The following is a 19,815-nucleotide window of genomic DNA, read 5'->3' as shown; positions in this document are numbered from 1 at the left end:
AAAATAATGCACCAATACTGATATTCAACTCCAAACAGTAGTGCCGGTCTAGAATCAGGAAATGAAAATTGCTCCTTGTCTACAGGAGTCTTATACAGTCTTCCAGATCAACCTCTGTACTCTAATGCTTTTAACAGAAGGCAGTTTCTGGCCATGCTGTGTATGGTGACATTATGTCAGCTATTAAACTGTATTGTCACTTTGTAGGTTTAAATATCAAATTGATATGCTTCTCATTATGGCAAGCCTTTGTGTGCACTAACTCCCAATGAAGGGCACATGCCAGCTCAAAAGCTTGATTAATAGCAGAACTTATGGTGGTCCAGTAAAAGGTATTGTATCATATCAGTGTTCCAGTGTCTTTGTGTTAGAGGAGCAACACAACATTACTTCTTTTTTTTTCTTTTTAACAAACTAATATAATTTGTGATAGTTTTTCCCTGAATGAAGCAACCCACGTATGTTTGGCATCATTTGCCATAATGGCTTACATTAACACTAGCATTTTTTTGGCCTTCAGCATTTAGTTTACTTAACAGTCTATTAATGTAGTCCTCCTTCCTGCATAGTATTAACAAAGCCCCATTCTTCATTGGGGGGGGGGGGTCCTCACTTTCTAGGAGGGAATAATTTTTGGTACTCCATCATGTATCTAAGCAGTCTTCTGATAATCTGTATGCAACACATGCATTTCTGGCCCTGCAATAATGTCTTTGTGTCACTAATTTTAATATCTAAGTATGCCATTCTTCACAGGGTTAACCATACACCTTATGTACTCAGGAACTAATCTTTTGGATCTTCCTGTGGTGTGCACCCCCCTCTTCCTCCCAGCAAGATACTAGATTTGACTTTCTGTTGCTTAGTCCATCTGGTTCTTTCAGTGTTATGTCAGCTGTTCGCCTCCAAAGTGTTTGCATCATAGTCAGGGCCTCAGTCTCTACATTAATGAACCGATTTTAATGCCATCATTTTATCAATGCATTTTTTGCATTCTTAAGGTGTTTAACCTGTTTGAAGTAGAACTGCATGATGGAAAAGACACTCTTTCATGAATCAGGTCTGTATTACTCCTCCTGCACAGCTTTGTTACAGTATATGCTGTTGTAGTTAGACTTGGGTTAAACTCTTATGACTGTGTCAAGCTTTACAGCTCTTCAGCAGCTGTTACTGCCCTATATCTCTGTGTAAGACTGATATAGCCCCACTTAACATTTGGTATAGGCTCTAATTGCTAAATTTCTCTTTGAGCTAACTACACAATGCTCTCTAATTGTTTACCCTAACAGAGTAAAGAGTGGTTAAATGCTATGCACCTGTGTGATGTGCCATTAGGTGTAAGGTGCACTTATAGTATGTGGCTGAGCAATGTAAGCCTTATGTTTAAATTGAACTGTACTATAGGCACGCATATAGTCTCCAGTTACTAGTCCATTTACTGCACATCTTTGGGATGTTGGAAGGAAGAGTACATAGAGAAAACCTAGAGCAACAGATAGAGGACATGCAGACTCCATGCAAAAGGCACTTCAGCTGAGAACCGAACAGATACACACACACACACACACACACACACACACACACACACACACACACACACACACACACACACACACACAGCACTCAGTGCATCCATAATGTTATGATGAGATGTGTACTAAAGCACTTTGCCTTTTTGTGTTTCTGTTGTACTTCTGAATACCAACATTTTCAGACCTGAAATTGCAAAAGAATACATTTTTTGCCTGTTTCTTTGAGACACAGCAACCTTGAGCATAGTATCCTTAGAAGATGGAGGGGTGAGGGCAAAAGCTCATTATATGGCAGCTCCATGGAGAATCAGCCATTCTGAAAAAAAAAAAAAAAAAGCTGTTTTTTTTTAATTTTTGAATTGTGCAGTTTCAGGACTCAAAATTTCAGTCCTCAACATTGTGGTAGAGTCCTGCTTTCTTGCTTAGGTAGAACCTGTTTTCTTTCATTTGTTGAGGTCTTTTTGTGCATGTCCCATGCAAATCACTGTCTTTAGAGTAACTTCAAGATTTAACCTCAAGCATATATGCTTAACATATAAACCAACCACTGCATTTAGAAACAAAAGTTACAGCATCTGCATCAGTGGCGTTTTGGCATAATGTAAAAAATATTGTCATAGTTCCCCAGTCCTACCTCATAAGTATGCAAGTAACATGGAATGTTTTACACCTGGTATTTCCTGGAAAGTTAAAAAAAACAGAAGCGTTACAATGCTACATATAAAAAGAAAACTTCAAATTTGCCTGTATGTGCAGCGAAGGTACAACATCGACTTAATCAATAAAAAACAGAACACATTTTTTTACTGTTTATTTTGTAACTCCTGGGCCAGGTTAAGAATTTATTTATTTACTAATAAACATGAAATCCAGTGCAGTGTATATGTGCTGATATTCGTTATTACTTCAAATATTTCTCATTTTTTCTTCATAATATGTACATTTTATTTTCATATGAGATAGTCTTTCGTCCTTTGTTGTTCACTGGTGAAAAGAGGAGAGTACTTTTAGAGCAGTAGATGGTATGTAGGTACACGAGTCCTCTCACTTTTCTGATCAACACCATCTGCATGCACTATTTGCAAATGTTAATAAGTAGTCAAATATAAGAAGTAATTTAATATGCTGTTTGCCTATGTTTTCAGCAATCGTGTCGAAGCCTGGACCCGAGATGTGGAATTTTTGCTTAGACAAGAAGGCAGACCTGTGGCAGAGGTAACTGGTAACCAGACAACAGTAAGAGTCATGGAGAAAGACTGGCAGAATACAGACAGTGCATCATGCTGGTTAAGACATGCTGCAGTCAGCCAAACTCAACCCTTTGCTTTGTATTTGGGATTAAATTTACCACACCCTTATCCAACACCAACTATGGGAGAAGATTTTGGCTCATCAACTTTTCTCACATCTCCATATTGGCTTAAAAAGGTACAAATACCCATTAGAGTTACATGGAAATGCTAATCTCTTTTCAGCCAATTTGTAATGCTTAAGTTAATATTTGCAAACATACTCTTTTTTTCCCTTTTCTTTATTGCTTTCATATTCTTCCATCCAGACATTTAGTTTCCTTCTGTTTTACCTCCCTTTCTCTTTTTTCATTCTTTTTTCTGTGTCTTCTTTCATTTTTCTTTTTCTTCTTTATTTCCTTTCTATACGTCTGACTATTTTGTGGTCTAGTTTTATATGAATACAAGAATAGATGAAGCTGTGATACATATATATATATGTATGTATACATACATAAATACACACACACACACAGATATATATATATATATATATATATATATATAGAGAGAGAGAGAGAGTTAATGTACAAGTATTCATTAGCCAGCAAAGCAGTTTTCTAGTAGCTTGTATTTTTTTTTTGTTATCTTTTTCTGCCCCATTAATGCTCTGAACATCATTCAGTCCACAAGGGCCACTTTCATCCCCTCAATCAAAGATCCGGCTTACCAAGGCAAGGGACATCCGCAGGTTGGAAGGGATGGAGCTGCTTTAGGAGATGACCCTAATCTTATTCAGGCTGGAAAACTATAGACCAATTTTATTACTATACCATTTTTGATAACCACTGAGGAAATGTTACAGTGTAACCCTCATCTCACAGCAGCTTGACTCTTAAGTACCAGTCTCACTGATGCATATATGGTTTCTTCATGCCTAATCCCCCCAGGTATAGTGCATGAGGCTTCTGGTGGGTAAGTTTGTCCTTCATCACAGCAGAATGAGCTGTTTCCCTCCCTCCCTCTAGGATTGGTGAACTCTCATTGGCCGCTCAGTCAAATCCAACCTTCCCCAGATGGCTTTTTTAGTACCTGAATTGCTAGTCGACCCAGGGTCATCCGGGCAGTAGTCACGGGCTTATCCTTTTGTGCCATGGAGCTGACCTGTTGTTTGAATTGTCTGATAACTTGATGTTTGGATTAAGTTCAATATTCATATATGTGCAGTTCCAATGATTTAAGTCATCCAAAGGATATTTCACTTTTGGGTTTGTTTACTACCTCTGTTGACATTGTTTCCACTGGAAAAGGTGCGTTCTTATTTAAATCTTCTGCTCTGGAAAATAGTACATTTTCAAAAACTGATTTTTAACAACCTCTGTAATGTAAATTTGTATTTTCTTCTGTACTCACTATCTCTTTCAGTTGTAACTAGGTCAACAGTGATGTTCTGAGTGCACAGAGCCAGTAACATACACATTGTCTACTAAGGGTGGCTGTTGCATGTGTCATTCTCATGGGCAGAATTAATGTTTCAACAACTGATGTTCTTTTTTCACACAGTACATTCCGATATTACAATGCAATTTGGTTTACTAAATGCAAAACCTTATTAGTGGTTATCAAGGAGTCTTTTATCCAATGAAAAGTTGAATGTGTACCCTCTAGCTCGTCCCTCTAGGTGAATTTTAAAGAGGCTAGGAAGGGTCTAAAAAACTTTTCAAAATTTAAACCAAACAATTTATATTCCCAATGTCCCCAGTGAAGACTCATCCTTACTAAAAAGGTAAGGTTTCTCCACCAGTTCTTCTTCACTTATATATACATTTAGTTCATTTAGCTGTGCACATATATGTCTGTTCATCATTTGGTAGACAGGTACTTTTCCGTTATTGGGGCAATATTTGCAATGAGAAGTATGTACTATGCCTTTGGGCCCAACTAATAATGTCTTGCACTTTATCCGTAAAGGATTCAGTTTATCATATCTCCATATATAAAAGTTCACATTATTTCTGCTAACGCATATAGTTTACAATTTTTCACAGAAAATACATATTAATGCAACTCCTTTCATGCTGTCAAATTTTCAAAGGAATCCTGCCAATATTTTGGAAGTGTCCCTGATATGGTGCATTTACCTCTGATTATTTTTTGACTTTGCACTCGATTTATAGAAGAGAAAAAGGTTTCTTCATTTAATGTGACTCATTTGATACGGTGTATTTACAGAAAAGTACCGAAAGGGCTGTTAGTAGGTGTTCCACATTTTGCCAAGGTTGAGAGCTATGAACCGGTATCTGAATTCTTGATCGCGATTTACGGATGGTCCTAACTATTCCATTATTGCCAAAAAGAATTAGCGTACGCATGAAATTTTATTTATTTATTTTATTTTTTATTTTATTTTACATTTGTTGACCGGGCTAGTCTAACTGGATATATGTCCATTTTCAGTAGAGGCCCGGGGAGAAAAGCTCCAGGACAAAACAGATGAAAAAGTAAAAAAAAAAATTGTGTAGAATAAAAATAGAGTTTACATAGAAAAAACATACAAAATACTGGGATACATTTTCAAGACACTGGTTTGAATCATCTACAAGATATTAACACCCTATTAAAAAAACACCCTCTGAAAAACAAGAGTTTACATAGAAAAAACACAGAATACTGGGATACATTTTACAACACACTGGTTAGTAATCATCTACAAGATATAGACACCCTGGTTAATAATAAATACAAAAATAGAGAAGACAATAGTTAAATACTATTTACAAATATATAGAAAATGACATTTATAATGAGTCAAATCATAGAAGTTACAGATAAACTGTTCTGATTACATATACAATAAGTACAAAATTGACAAAAGAGGGAAAGTAAAAAAAGTAATCTTAATCAGTTAGTCAGGGTTGTTACAAGGGCATAGCCATTTTGTTCTAAGGAGTATTTTCAGTTGTTGTTTGAAGAGGGGTAGAGAAGGAAGAGAAGTTAATTCAGTAGGTAGAAGGTTCCAGTTTCTCCGAGTAGAGTTTGAGAACAGAGAATCACCTGCCAAGTTGTTTGACTTACTAATGTTAATTAACAATTTATTTGCTGATCGTAAGTTAGTGAGATTTTTATAGTAGGGTGATGATATTTGAGAGTATTGGGGTATTATTTGGGTGGTAGAGGATCTTATGAGCAATGATAAGTTGACTATATTGAAGCTGATGAGGTAGTTCAAGCCATCCTAGTTGTTTCAGATTCTTACAGTGATGGGTTCTATAGGGATTACCAGTGGCAAATCTTGCAATGTTATTATAGGAGGTAGCTAGTTTGAGACAATTATGTTTTGACAGATTGGTATAGATTGGTGAGGCATAAAGGAGTGTTGAGATTAGATGAGAATGGGCAATAGCAGATCTAGCTATTGGAGTGAGGAAGGATTTGACTCTATATAGAGAGCCCATTTTTCTGTTAACTGTTTTTATTGTGTTATTAATATGGGAGTCAAAGTTAAGGTTGTTGTCTATAGTAATTCCTAGAAGCTTAGTGGTAGTGTCAGGGGATATGAGGGTACCATTGTTAGAAGTAACAGAGAAATCAATAGGTATGTGCTTCCGGGTAGGGGTAAACAGCAGGAGCTTAGTTTTTTTAGGATTAAGGAGGAGGCAGCATTTTAAGAACCAAGACTCTATTGTGTGAAACATTTCCTGAGTTAAGGACTGTAGTTCTGATGAAGATTTGGCTGTGCAGATTATTGTTGAATCATCTGCATATTGTATACAGGTTGCATGAGGAGTAGCTTTGCAGAGATCATTAATAAAAATAGAGAATAATAAAGGACCAAGAATAGAGCCCTGGGGAACACCTAGTGTAACTGGTAGGTGGGATGATAGATTATTTTTCCCACATAACAGCTTGCTGTCTGTCACTTAGGTAGGAGCTAAACCATTGTACAGCTAGAGTATCGAGAGAAAGTGATTTAAGAATGTTAATAAGCAATGTGTGGTTAACCATATCAAAAGCTTTTGATAGATCAATAAATAGGGCTGAAGAGAGAGTATTATTATTGCGATTTCTGTTAATACTGTCAGTGAAAGATAAGAGGGCTGTAGTGGTACTATGGTACGGTCTAAAGCCATGCTGGCTTTGTGCAAGTAGGTTATGTTTTAGTAAGTGGTCTAGAAGTTGATGATGAATACATTTCTCCATTATTTTTGCTAAGGGGGATAGTAGGGCTATAGGTCAGTAGTTAGAGTATTCATTTGAGTTGCCTCCTTTATGTAGGGGGATAATGTGTGAGATTTTCCAGATGACTGGGATGGTTCCCTCGTTAATGGTTCTGTTTATTAGGATTGATATTGGATAAGCTACTGCTTTGGCAACTTTTTGCAGATATTGTGCTGGAATCTGGCAGAAGGAGTACAAGGCTTAAGTTTTAGAATGAGTTTGTGGATGAAATTAGTGGAGATGGGTTGGAATAGGAAAGTAGGAAGAGAGCTGGAGATGAGGTTAGGAAGGCTGGAGCTGTCAGGGGTTAGGTGGCTGGCTAGAGATTGGATGGCTTCGGTAAAGAAGGTATTAAACGCATTAGCAGTTTGGTTGGGAGTTTCCTGATTAGCACCAGTTGGGGTTGGTGTACTGCAGTGACCGGGGTGTAACAGACTATTGATACTTGCCCAGAATTTCTGGGGGTTGTTTAGGTTAGTTTGCTGCATTTTACAGTAAAAGTTTTTTTTGTCTGAAAGTATAGCTTTTTTTATCATATTTCTCATTTGTCTAAATGTTTGTTGATCTGTTAAGTTTTTTGTAGTTCTCCGCCTAGTCCAGGCTTTATTTCTTAGTAACATTTTTTTCCTGGTGTCTTTAGAGAGCCATAGGGCCGGTTTAGACCTAGTTCTGATGGTACGTTTTGGTGCATGTTGGTCAAGGATATTTAAGAAGGTAGAGTTAAAGTGTATAACAGCCTCTTCAAGTGGGAGTATTTTTAGGGGAGACCAATCACAAGAGCTAAGTTCAGTTTGGAATAACCTTTGGTTAAACTGTTTATTTGACCGTATAGTCCTATATGATGTTTGGTGTGGGATATCAATCTTTTGCCTGATTATATAGGTCAAAGAGTGGTCACTTACATCGTCAGGGAGGACACCTACTTTGTAAGTTTGATGGTGGTTATTAATAAGGATCCAATCCAAGGTGCTCTCTTTTTTGGTTGGTTTGTTAATTCTAGTTGGGGAGGTGATGGTCTGTGAGAAACCATGAAGGTTGATATGAGAAGTAGGGTGGTCAGTAGCAAAGCATTTCCAGTCAATATTGAAGTCACCAAGAATTATAGTTTCTTGTGGAAAGGTTGATGCTGCCCAATTAAGTATGTCTTCAAGTGTAGATATAGTGTTCCTAGGAGGTAGGTAGATGCAAAAGATGTACATGGATTTACTAGAATTAAGTTGTACTTTAGAAATAAGAACTTCTGCATTACTGTCTTTAGGTGTGTTATAAGGTAATGAGGTGACTTGTAATCCATCCTTGAAAACAATTGCTACTCCTCCTCCCTTTCTCTTTAAACAGTCTAGTTGCAGTATATTGTAGCCTAATGGAAGGATTTTATTATCCTGGGTTGCTGGTTTTAGCCATGTCTCTGTCAAACATAGAATGTCAAAAGAGTGTACATCCAAGACAGCGTGTAGATGTGGAACTTTGTTATTAACAATCTGAATGTTGAGGTGTGCTATCAGGAGTGCATTATGGTGTTTGTTTGGGGTATGTAGGATAGAGGGTTTAGTGTTGAGAGATTCAGTAGAAAGGATATTATCTGGGCCTGGATTAGGATGGATGTCTCCATCTTGCAAGGAATGCTTTTTTAGTCTAAGCAAAATATAATGTAAGTTACCAAGTTGATACTGAGCTTTTTTAGGTATTAGGCTATTGTATTTAATGTGTGCCAGTCTGTGGTACTTTGCTAGTTATTTTGTAGGTGTGGATAAGATGTTTATATTATTTTGGGTGGGGGTGTGACTATGTGTGGTTGTTTGTTTGTTGGGGCATTGAAAATGAAAATAAGTTAGGTGTTCAAAGGAGGTTAGGACATAGGCTGAGCTTAAGATGGATAAAAGTATGGTGCTGAGTAGTAGTTTAGTTAGTGTAGGGGTAGTAGTGGTAGGCATGAGTACTATAATTACGGAAAAAATATAAGCAAGGTATGAAAGGTGTGTAGAAGTAAAAGAGGTTTATGTGGTAGTAAAAGAGCTATAGGAGGGGGCAAGTGATAGGTTGTGTGCTGAGTGGGTGTGGTTAATTATCTCATGTAGAGGGAGCGTCTTATTTGCTGGAAAGTGGAGGAGGGTGTGGTCTAGTATTACATGTCTAGGATGCTTGGGGGTGGGTGAGATTTGGGGGTAGGGCAGGGGAGCGAAGTGAGCCTGCAGGGCGAATGGAGTGGGCAGAAACAAGAGGAGGAGGACAGGTTGAGATAGAAACAATCAGCAGAGCACTGACTGTTGAAGGTAAGTATCGTTAAGAGAAAGAGTAGAGATGGTTGAGCTAGAGCTAGAGAAATTACGTGGAACAAAGGGGTACAACTAGGAGGAGAAAATCTAAACAGGCAAGAGTATTAGCAAGATTTCCACCTCAGCAGTGTAGGTGAAATAGACTGCGAGCCAAAGGGATAGACCTATGGGAAGTAAGATTGGGGATGGGTGCCACCTGGTGGGCATAAACAACAGATGTTTAAATAAGTTTAGAGTCTGGCTTAAGATATGGTAGGATAAAGACAGTTAGGGGGCATTTACTAGTGATAAGAGAGATATACAGGTTAAGTGATGGGTAGGGGGTAAGGCTACTGACTATCCTGGCTTGGAAGCGTACTTTAAAACCACCTGAAAGACTAGATACAGACAGACTAATTATCAGGTGTAGGATAGCACATACTTTCTTGCTTCCTCTTTGAGAAGGTATCTGGTTGGGAGGCAGTGAGATGATTGCAGCTGGAGACCTGGAAGGGGTCCTTAGTCTTCAAGCAGGAAGGTTTTAGAGTACTGCAGCATAAGCAATATGGATAGCTAGGTACTATTTCTTGCTTCCTCTTTGAGAAGGTATCTGGTTGGGAGGCAGTGAGATGATTGCAGCTGGAGACCTGGAAGGGGTCCTTAGTCTTCAAGCAGGAAGGTTTTAAAGTACTGCAGCATAAGCAATATGGATAGCTAGGTATACAGCCAAGGACGCTAAAGCCAGGAATCGCTCAGCAGCTAGGGGCAAGTGAATGAAAAAATATAAAAATTAAATGAAATAAAAGAAATGTATTTTTGTATGGCACTTATGCATTTCTAATTAACTATTTATGGGCCTTTTCTCCTTGAGTCTCCACTGAGAAGCTGTCACTTTTCTGCGCAAGTCGGACTTGCCCAATAAACACATTCTGAACGCTCTGAAAACTATTTTCACTTGTAATCATCACCTGTCTCATTATTTTCCTTACTTTTAACCCTGTGCACTGCACTTCAGCACATACCTCTCAACTGCTCAGATTTTCTGTCTGTTCCTCATTAAATCTGTTGTTTTCTTTCAAATGCAATGTCAGCTTTGCTGACATGTATCTTTTAATGTTATCAACGTTGCTCCGATAATGGAAGAGTACCGGTAGACATATCTGTCTTTATTTTATGCATATAGCATCGGAGGGGGGAGTGCCTGTAAAGGCAACTGAGAATTCCTTTTTGATGCTTCAACACACCATTTCTCTTGTCTCAGCTATACAAGACTCATAAGAGATTTTACTTATATCATTTATGCTTCCAGCAGTAGTGACCAAATCATACTTTCTTTCTGGTGAATTCAGCTTCTTAACTGCTTCTTCAGTATTTGCCAGCATTCTGCATTCTTCCCTTTAAACATGACACTGTGGCACTGAAATGACTCCATTCTGGGAAGCATGTTTGTCAGGGTCCTAACTGTGGAATCCCTAAGGACAAGTACTTGTTTGGCTGATGCAGTCTTGTGCTGTTTATCAGGCTGTTGTAAAGCTGGAGAACACAAAGACAAGAGAAAAGTGATTCTCTTTCAAAATCTAAACCTGCACATCAGGTTACTGTGATGCAGGAGGAAGACCTGGGATGTTGTTAGCATTTATCTTTTCATTCTGCTGTGGGAAGACGGTTTCTAGTTGTTTGTTGGTTGTATCCCTACATTGTTTGTTGGCTGTATCCCTACTGTCACCTAAGGCTCTTGTCTTCCTATTTTGTTTAGGGGAAGGATGAACATTAGAAATCAGACGAGTGGTAATCAGCATATATTGTCTTCACTTTAGAGTTTAAATCATCAGTACTGGCATTTTTACTACTACATTTGGGATTCAGGGTCTAAGGAGGTTCAGTACTTAAAGATTCAAGCACCTTGTGAGTATCAGTGTCAAGGAAGCAACAGTTATTATTAATATACCGTTCTCTTGTAAATTGGATCCATCTAGTCAGCTATTGAAACAGATTTTCTTTGAACTTTTAAGTACATCATTCCATTTAATGAAACATTAACGCTTACTGGATGCCATTAGTTAAGAGCATGACTATCTGATTGTTAATGTTTTACATTAACAACACTGATACCTTGCTCTATAATGTCTTGTCCTTAAAATTCACTCATTTCATAAATGGTCACATGTACCAACAAATAAAATCCTATGTAGGAAAATAATGTGAAAATGTAAGCTCTAGAAGGTAACTTTAACTATAATGTTTTCAATTCAGTGTTAAAGGGATCCACATAAGGGAAAATCAAAGACTAAGGTATAGATGAGCCAATCCACTCAGTCACTACTCACTAGGCTGACAGTGAAAAATGAAGAGTGTTGCTTTCAAGTCAATGACAGAGTCACAGAGGCAAGTATAAACAATTCAACATATTATTCAGATACTCCGTACTGTAACAGGGTTGCTTTCGATAAGAAAAGAGGATGTTTCTTAAATACCAAGTATTACACAGGCCCAGTGTATATAAGACTACACACTTGGATATCAGAATTTTTCTCACATTAACCAACCATTATTTACAGTAACCATCATAGAGAGTGTGATTTCTAAAATGGCTGTAGCAGTTTCGAACTCCCTACCATCCTACATTGTACAATGTACACTGACCTCATTCAGACTCTTACTCTTACACCATGTATCTGATATTTTAGAATGTTGTTGCTTTTTTACAGGCTAGGAACACTTGTAATGCAGATATTATAACTGCAAATAAATAATGATGTCTGTTCTCTGGATTATAAAAAATAATTCATTTGTATTTCTGCATGCAGCTTATTAGTCCGATGTTGTAATGTGAGATATATATTTTCTATGCAAAATCGTGTATTTCTTAACAGAAGCAAGCAAATGTTCTATGCATCGACTGTCTGCCTTTGACCATGATTATAGCTGGAAAGGCTCACTAAACTAAAATGTCACAAACAGAAAATAAACAATTAAAATAAATATTTGGCTACATCTCACGTTCCTGTGCAGGCCCCTTAAGTAGGAAAATCCAGCAGTCACTGCAGAAAATAGTAACTAAAACAGTACCTAATGAGTCTTCTCCAGTTAAACCTAGTAAACATGTACATGCAAACACACAGACATACATACAAAATATGTTGTGCGTTATACATATACAGGTATATGTTTGTGTGTTTGTACATATATATATATATATATATATATATATATATATATATATATGTATATAAAAACCCATAACATCTAAAATCAAAACATCTAAAATTCATACAATCTAAAATTGACAACATCGAATTTTAGAACGTCTAAAATGTACAATATGTAGTAGTCTATCATCAAACGTGTAAATGCTATAGTTTATTATATTAATTTTGTGGTATCACTATGAGATGTTGTAGTTTTTATTTCTATAGTTATTATTTATATAGTGCAGGAATTTATACTATTTATATACCATTTATTTTGCCACTCTCTGTGTAGTTTTTAGACCATACAGGTTAGTGATATAGACATTATGTGTACATTCTTTAAGGTGATTGTGATACAGTAGGGTTAGGAAATTAACTTTTTCCCACTATAGTTCAGTCTCGGAGTTGGTATATTTAACAGGGGGTACATGGGGGATGCAGGGGGGCTTGCCCCCATACAGAAACGTAGTAAAAATTGTGTTTGTTAGTTTGGTGGTGTAATGGGTGGAGGGGATGTTATTTTCATGTGATTTGTGGTGTACGATGTTGTGATGCAAATTTTAGATGTTATGAAATTTGATGTTATGGGTTTTAGATGTTTTGGGTTTTAGATGTTATGGTTTCACTGTTATGAATTTAGATGTTATGGGTTTTAGATTATTTGAAGTGGAACAATTAATACACACACACAAACTTTGTAAACACGTTTTAGTTTCTAAAGTTGCATTTACTTAAAGAAGAGGATGTGTTGCTAATGACATTTGTGGTATACTCCTTTTATTAAGCAGTGCTAACCATTAGGCACATTTCAGTACCATGTGAAAGTTTGTTTTGTGACTGCACAGTTTTGAAGCGTGTTGCTTAATCAGCTGATTTTTGATATATAGCACCCATTTTTAAAGAGTGTTCTGACCTTGACCTTCCTTTCATATTCGCTTTTATTGGGCTATATGGTGCCTGGGCACAGAAAACTGACTTAAAATGTAATGTTTTTTTTTCCTTTTTTTGTTTCAAACTGTTGTCAGCTTTGTAATCTATATTTGAGCTCTTTTTAATGTACAATATGCGTGTTTCTGTGGCCTGAGAATATGTGATTCTGTGTAAACCAGTGGAGAAAAAGAGAATTTGTATCTTAAGTGCAAAATGTAACTTCTTACTTTCCCGTGTCAAAAAAACAAGAATGCAATTGCATTGTACTTCAAACGTGCACCTAGCCAGGGATAACAGTTAATAGATGTATTAGAAATCAAGTATTTTGTTTTTATTTTCTGTTGTTTTTTGTTTATGGGAAGGGGCTAATATAATTAGTCCTTGCTACTAAGAAACTATTTCACTACATTTGGGAGTCCAAATGTAGAAAACTACTTTTGGTCACTGCTTCTTTTTGTGGGAATTGAAGTGATAAGCACAGATGTCTATATTAAGAGCTGAAAGCAAAGTCAGTCAGTCTTGCTTAGGAGAGCTTCGTGACATTATCTGTGGTTGTCTGCTTGAATCATGCCATATATAATTCTACTGACTTAGAACAGTTACATCAATTATTTCTTCAGCAAAAGACAGCTAAGGTATTTTTCTTGCTTACTTAGAGGCTTTTCTTTAAATAGCTGACTGTTATTTTGTTATTCTTTATGCACTGCATTGACATATGCATATTTAAACTGTATCAGCAGTCTTTATTTTTTAAGTAATGTTTTAATTATTCACTTTTAAGATCATGTGGCTGGTATGTATTATTTATTTAGGTATTATTTGAGAAGAGAGTATTATTTAGCACTCCAGGCGGCAGGTTGTGGAATTTGCCTCTATTTAGCCAGATTGCTTATGCATACTACTTAAGAGATATTGCTTTTATACTTTCATGTTTGGCTAACTCAAGAGTGACGGGTAACTGTTGTGTTTTGGTCCCTAGCAGAGTATTGTGTTTTGATCTCTAGCTGAATCTGTGGTTGTGGTGGCAGTACTGTAGTGCCAGGAAGAATGTTATGGGGAACAGAATAATTCTTCCAGCCTGTAAAGTGTGTGTGCATGCTTTTGTGTGTGTGTGTGTGTGTGTGTGTGTGTGTGTGTGTGTGTGTGTGTGTGTGTGTGTGTGTGTGCATGTGCATGTGCATGTGCATGTGTGTCTGTGAAAATAATTTGTTTGGAAGTTAGTTGCCATGCATGAGAGCACTAAAAGACAATGTGGTTCACAGAGAGACTGGTGAAAAAGGGACTGGAGTGCTAGGCCAAAAACTGAGCTCTGAGATCAGTATGTAGTCACAGTCTGGAGTAGATGTTGGAAGGTGATACTCAGGACAGAATTGCATATTCCCTTTTGTCTTGAGGTCAGATATGAGTGCAGTTTTCTTTACTTTAACCTGTTGATTACCAATGGTGTGACTTGAGAGACTGTCCCTCTGGTAGCCATCAGATCTGTTTGGGACAGTAAGAGCAAATCCATGGACTGTAGTCTCTGCCTATCAAGTAACCAGGTGGTATGCTGTTTGGTGATTGTGGGATTTAAACCCCTGCAGTGCTAGCCTGGTCTTCACATTTGGTGATAAGTGCTGCTATTTGTCACAACTTTATTTTTAGGGGGTTTCTTATGTTCCTGTAGTACTGCAGATGAAGGGGTTCACTTTGCTGACTTTATCTAACTATCCAATTTCAAGTGTCTTAAAAACTGTTCATTTGGGAATTGAATGAATAAGACTTTTCAAGAACACTATGACTGCAGGATAACCTTGAAGGTCTTTGGCTCAGAATCTCATTTCCTTGGCTGACTCTGACACTCTGGATGTTCGTAACTTTCTTTTCTAATCATGTATATTGTGCTGTTCATTACTGTAAAACGCAATCAGCAGGTGATATTTAGGTCCACTGCTACTGACCCCCATTCAGCCTGAGTTTTGATAATTATGGTCAGGATGAATATTCTGATCAAGACCTCTATGTGGTTATCTTCTCAAATGCAGATATTGTCTTTAGCTAGCCTTATACTGAGAGATAATAAAAGAATAGACAGCATCTGAAATATCAGGCTGATTTACATCAAACACAGGCCCTGTCAGGAGACTAGTTCAGTTTGGCATTTCAGCACCATCTTACCAAGATTTTAATCCATTTAGTAGAGCAGCATTCTGTGGTTCCACCTTTGGAGAAGTTTATTTCCTATAAGTGATTGTATTAGCAAACTACTACCATGTGTCCTTAGTCATTCCTCTTATTTGGTGTTGTCTGCAACTAAACCTCTCCCTGGGGCATTGAGTTTCTTATGTGGTACTGTCTGTGTCTGCTTCTCAGCTTCAGCCATCCTCCCTGTTATGTACTGTAGTCGTCATCTGCATCTCATCCTGGATCACCCAGCATTACGTCAAATATATATATAGATATATATATAGATATATATATATATATATATATATATATATATATATATATAATAGTCACTTGAACAAACGTTTGTCATGCAGGTGCGAAGATGAATAAAGCAATTCAGTTCAAATAAAAGTCTCAGAAATAAGAGCAGTTGATAACCATATCAAGGTTTCAAAACCATCTCCTGTAAGATACATAAATCGCGATCCAAAGATGATATCAACGAATATTCATATTCACCAACAGGTCACATCAAAGTTTTACTCCTGATAGACATCTGTGTTCTTACATCTCACTAGTGAAGCTTATACATATCTACTAAATTAACCAGTCCTGATCTATCAGTGTTCTAAGTACATACATATATACGTACAATACATAAAATATCTGTATATGGAAAATTTAGCATACTCAATAGACTAGCATCTAAAAAATCTTTTTTCTTGTTCAAAAGGTATGATTTTAGAGTTTAGGTAATTATTTACTACGTTTACTAACATAATGGAATGCATTTTTAGTATATATTTATGTGTATTTATATATTATAAACATATGATTATATGTATATTTATAACATGTTTTTAGATTTTTTAGATGCTAGTCTATTGAGTATGCTAAATTTTCCATATACAGATATTTTATGTATTGTACGTATATATGTATGTACTTAGAACACTGATAGATCAGGACTGGTTAACAGTTTAGAATATATGTATAAGCTTCACTAGTGAGATGTAAGAACACAGATGCCTTTTGTGCTTGGTGTATCTTTAAAGCTCAATTGAATAATTTGCCTGTTTAATTAACCTATCAGGAGTAGGCTGTATACTATTTAAACTTGTAGTGATGGTGCATTTGACTGTTTAAAGTTTGACAAAGCCTGTTGGTGAAAGCGCTTACTTATCTATTTGCAAATAATTAAAATCCTATTTTATTGAATATTTACGTTGATATATCATCTTTGGATCACTTTTGGGATTTATATACAGCTTAAGAAGTCTTACAGGAGATCGTTTTGAAACCTTGGATATACAGTTATCAACTGCTCTTATTTGTGAGACTTTTATTTGAACTGAATTGCTTTATTCATTTTCGCACCTGCATGACAAACGTTTGTTCAAGTGACTATTATAGTTTTATTATTCGTGCAGGAGCGTTTATCCTGTGTGCGGTTTTTGTTTTTACTACTTTAATATATATATATATATATATATATATATATATATATATATATTTTTTTTTTTTCTTCTCTCCTAAGTCATATTATGACTTTGCTACACAGTGTTTCATGCCAGTGCAGGGTCTACCAGCTACTTTGATTCCCCAAGGACTTTTTTCACTTCTGCTAGGGCTGGTCGTGGAGCCTAATTGTGTCCTGGGAGGTTTTGATGACTCCATTGCATAAGCGGGACTTTTTATTTATGCTGTACCCACCACTCCCCCTCCCTGTGTTGTGGTGAAGCTCGAGGGATTGGCATGCCCTGGGAAGGTGTGGCTTATCACTCCACCAGCATGGTGTTATGGTGGCGCTCGAGGGATTGGCACGCAATGTCCTGGGAGGTTTTGATGACTCCATTGCATAAGCAGGGCTTTTTATTTATGCTGTACCCACCACTCCCCCTCCCTGTGTTGTGGTGACGCTCGAGGGATTGGCATGCCCTGGGAAGGTGTGGCATACCACTCCACCTCCTCAGCAGCTCAGTCATATCCTTCATCCTTACCTGTCCCTGAACTATGCCCCCCCTCACACAACATTCCCAGCCTTCACCAGGGATTGCAGCTGGGAATGCAAATCTAAACATTCAGCCTCCTTGAGGGGGCACGGCCATCTTTCCCCACCACTTTGTCAATCAACTGAACCACTAAATTGAACCCGGGTCAACTGCGCTGTAGTCAGGATTTTAGCCCTCTATATCACTGGAGCGGCATGTTTTTTATAATATATTTATGAATAATATGCTGTATCACAGCAGTACTTTCTCAAGTTTAGTTCCAAGTTGGTGTTTATTTTATTGAAAATCTTCATGCCCTTCATGTATGCATCAGTGTTTTCTAAATGGAGCAGTTTCCTTTTACATTGCAAAGACATGGTATAGTTGAAATGGTGAGCCTTCATATTGTCCATAATATGTGTGTGTGTGTGTGTGTGTGTGTGTGTGTGTGTGTGTGTGTGTGTGTGCAGCGTGCTGCTGAATGCTTATGCCTATGTGTCTTTAAAACCTATGATACACTGATATCCTACCCAGGATTAGTTTCTCTGCCTTTTGTCCTCTGAATGCTGGGATAACTCCAGCCCCTTCACAGCCCTGAATTGGATTAAAGGGTAATTGGAGAATTAATGACTACAACAACTTATAAATAATTCTCTGAGATATAATGAAAAATATGATAAGTTCGATTCAACTACAATTAACTAGCAAAGCCCAAACAGTTATATAAAGAAATATTCAAACCAGTAATTTTAGCCACAGTTAACAGAGCTCCTCGTTTTGGTAATATATTTGTAACTTAACATCAAACTGAAGGAGGGATAGTGACGTCTTGACATGTAGTGGAAGACAATTCCATAACTCTGGTCTCAAAATACGAAAGCTCTAACAAAACATTCAGGTTAATACTTGGTTTGAGTTGGGGTCAGCTTATCGGGGAACAGATTTTCAAAGAGCTTGGATGAAAGGTCTAAACATTAGTAAGGAGTGACCATGTTCTCAACTGTACAGATTTTTGCAGAATTTCCAGATTTTTGGTCCGTTTTTCATAAAATTGTGTTTTTTCTGGCAAATTAGTAGCACATTATTAAACATTAAAGTTAGAAAATAATGACAGAAGTTTGAGTTTCAGACTTCATACACTTCAGAAAATTCATGCTAATGCAAAACCTGTTATTCTATCAACTTTCTAAGTTTATAAGGGCCTTTGTTGTACTTTTATTCATGGCTTTGTCCAAATTTCTTGTTCTAAGAGATTGAGAGGTATGGTAAGGACTGTGGGGTAGGCCAGCATTTCTGCTGTAAAATTATAGCTATTACATGAGGCTGGGATAAAGTAGCCCTTTGTGTGTTGAAGCATGTTTGCTTTTTGCAAGATAATGATGTTCCAGTCTAAGAGACTAAACCCTAAAGTAAAAAAAGATATTATTGTCACTTGCGATTGACAGCAGTTTGATTAGGACCCAAGTAAGAAAAGAAGAAAAGAATATTCAAGGACTGGAAATATAACATGTTTAGTTAAAATGCTTTTATCTTCTGTTCTTTATAGAAGAGAATAATTATTTTGGTTTCCTTAAAGTGGTTTAACCTCTCTTAACATGTTTATTTGTTTTAAAATCCTTCAATAATTTGCATCTGCATATCACACATGGTCCTCTTCATTCACTTATGTCATTGTCTTCCTCTGTTTATTTTATTTTTATTATTTATTTATTTACTTAAATATATTATTTGGGTATTTGTTGACCAGGATAATGTACTACTCCAAAGTGGGCCTTTGATGCAAAGTACAGTTAATAGTATATTGTTGGAATAAACATTATTAGAGCTTGCAGACAAGGTTGGCATAATAGCTAAGGTCTATGTTTGCATATTCTCCCCCTGACTAGGTGTGGTCTTCTCACCTCCCAAAAATATGCCTGCTTTTTCTACCTAAAGGACGTAAGGTTCAAACCCAGCCTTTCCAGTTGAACTTCACACGTATACCAAAAGAATTCACCCACAACTAAATGGAGCAATGGGCAGCAGCGCAGACTGTAGATTGTCCTGTGGGGAGGAGGGTTTTGTAGACTGACTATATTAGGCATCATTTGCGGTACAGCGTATCCTCTAGATAGGAGAATAGGGGTCACAGACTGTGTGCTAAGTCAAGGCTAGCAATATCGTATAAAAATTGGGTCTAGATGACTTGGTCAGTTTGACTAATGTCATCACAAACTGGTGATGGTTGGTCCTAAGTGGCTTGAGGACCTGGCCTACTCTGATCTACACTAGGGACCAGTTTTAATGATGAGAGTGGTCCAGGCACCCCTCTTGCCCAGTGT

At 37.1% G+C, this 19,815-nt stretch overlaps 1 protein-coding gene across 1 annotated transcript in view; it reads left to right on the top strand.

Annotated features, from left to right (window-relative positions):
- Positions 1–19,815, top strand: part of ARSK (arylsulfatase family member K) — a 1,632,787-nt gene that overhangs the window by 463,766 nt on the left and 1,149,206 nt on the right. Inside the window, exon 4 of the mRNA XM_044064131.1 lies at positions 2,678–2,960. Within this exon, the coding sequence (XP_043920066.1) occupies positions 2,678–2,960 (283 nt within the window). The remainder of the gene's footprint in view (positions 1–2,677; positions 2,961–19,815) is intronic.

The sequence above is a fragment of the Protopterus annectens genome, chromosome 2.part2 (assembly GCF_019279795.1).
Source record: "Protopterus annectens isolate FY-2018-M chromosome 2.part2, PAN1.0, whole genome shotgun sequence".
NCBI classification, from domain to species: domain Eukaryota; kingdom Metazoa; phylum Chordata; order Ceratodontiformes; family Protopteridae; genus Protopterus; species Protopterus annectens.
This window is presented reverse-complemented; position numbering and strand designations above follow the sequence as displayed.